Source organism: Carlito syrichta, unplaced genomic scaffold (genome assembly GCF_000164805.1).
Source record: "Carlito syrichta isolate Samal-C Ts95f unplaced genomic scaffold, Tarsius_syrichta-2.0.1 Scaffold309823, whole genome shotgun sequence".
Lineage (NCBI taxonomy): Eukaryota > Metazoa > Chordata > Mammalia > Primates > Tarsiidae > Carlito > Carlito syrichta.
This window is the reverse complement of record NW_007253919.1, coordinates 275197-276822: the sequence shown is the minus strand read 5'-3', so window position 1 is coordinate 276822 and position 1626 is coordinate 275197. Positions and strand designations below refer to the sequence as shown.

At 48.5% G+C, this 1626-nt stretch overlaps 1 protein-coding gene across 1 annotated transcript in view; it reads left to right on the top strand.

Moving 5' to 3' along the window:
• Positions 1-249, top strand: part of LOC103270398 (carbohydrate sulfotransferase 6-like) — a 1315-nt gene extending 1066 nt beyond the window's left edge. Inside the window, exon 2 of the mRNA XM_021717504.1 lies at positions 3-249. Coding sequence (XP_021573179.1) covers positions 3-249 — 247 coding nt within the window. The remainder of the gene's footprint in view (positions 1-2) is intronic.
• Positions 250-1626: the final 1377 nt, after the last annotated feature.

The window sequence follows — 1626 nt, the reverse complement described above, 5'->3', positions numbered from 1 at the left end:
AACATCACACATGGATCGGGGCTTGGCAAGCCCTCTGAGGCCTTCCAGACAACGTCCAGAAACGCTCTCAAAGTCTCCCAGGCGTGGCGCCACGTGCTGCCCTTCGCCAGGGTCCGCCGCGTGCAGGAGCTGTGTGCAGACGCACTGAAGCTGCTGGGCTACCGGCCCGTGTACTCTGAGGCTGAGCAGCGCGACCTCGCCCTGGATCTGCTGCTGCCACGCCTTCCGAAGAATTTCAGCTGGACATAGTCCATCGCTGCGAACTCTAGGCGGAGGCCTCTCTGGGGACGGTCGCCTGGCAGCGGAAGCGAATGCACGGTGGATGGGGGGAGGGGCGCTCAGGGTCTCAGGCCTCTCTTGGCCAGGAGTGTGGGATCCTCCCCTGAAGTAAGAATGGACTGAGTCCCCAAACTCCACATTTCGTTCACCCTCATTACCTCCCCCGTTCTTGGCTTTCTTTTGAGTCCTCTTTAGAGGCTGGATTCCGATCAGGTTCTCTGTTCATGCAAAGAAAAACTCTTGCCCAACTTCCTTGGCACAGGGAGTAAGTTCTGTTAAATGAAATTCAGTTTGTTCTACAATTGTCTACAATCTAGTGTAACCTCATTCAGTATGTAAACAAACTGCAACCTGATTTGAGGGTACATTTTTGTAATGAGAAAGAAGTCTCCACCAATCATCGCAGCCAGCTTTCAGCCAATCACTGGCTGCAAACTGATTAGACATGTCCAAACTGATTAGACATGAGTGCAAACTGATTAGACATGTCCAAATAAGGCAAAGGCTGAACTGTAACCCATCAAGTTATTTCTTATGTTATTTCTTTTTTTCTGCATACGAACGCTGTTGCTGGGTGGAGTGCTCTGATAGCTGCTCACTGTCAGATGGAAACAGGAAGTGACATACATAAACAATGATTTTATGAGTGAGATGATACTTTAAATCAGGCCATTTTCCAGGGACCTATGGTCCTTAATCACTATCATGCCCTGAATACTGACCTGACCTGTTAGACTCAAATACTGTTGAAGTATCCTTATTGCCTGAACTTTGAGTTATTTGATTTTGATCTGTTCCGTTTGTGGAGGCTCCTGATAAGGAGTGTTCTTCAATTTCATGGTATTGTCCCCCTGACAACCATCATAATAGTGCCCCTATTATGTGGCCCCTCAAGGGCCTTACATGCTCCTTTGCAGCCACCCTTTATATATCAGACAGTCTCATTAGGGTTGGAATAGCAAAACATGCAGGAAGCATAATGTATTCATCCAAAATTGAGAGGCTGACCTAAAGGCAGAAATTATTCCTTTAAATTAGATTTGGCCTAAAACTGTCTTCATATATGTTGAACTATAACCTAACTTAGTATTTTTTTTCTTTTTTTTGAGTTGGAGTCTCACTCTGTCGCCCAGACTGGAGTGCAGTGGCCGCTCCCGGCCACCGCAGCCTTGACCTGCTGGGCTCCGGTGATCCTTCCGCCTCAGCCTTCCAAGTAGCCGGAATTACAGGCATGTGCTACCACGCCCGGCTGATTTTTTGATTTATTGTAGAGATGAGGTCTCGCTGCCCAGGTGGGTCTCGAACCCGCGGGCTCAGGCAATCCACTCACCTCAGCCTCCCAAAGAC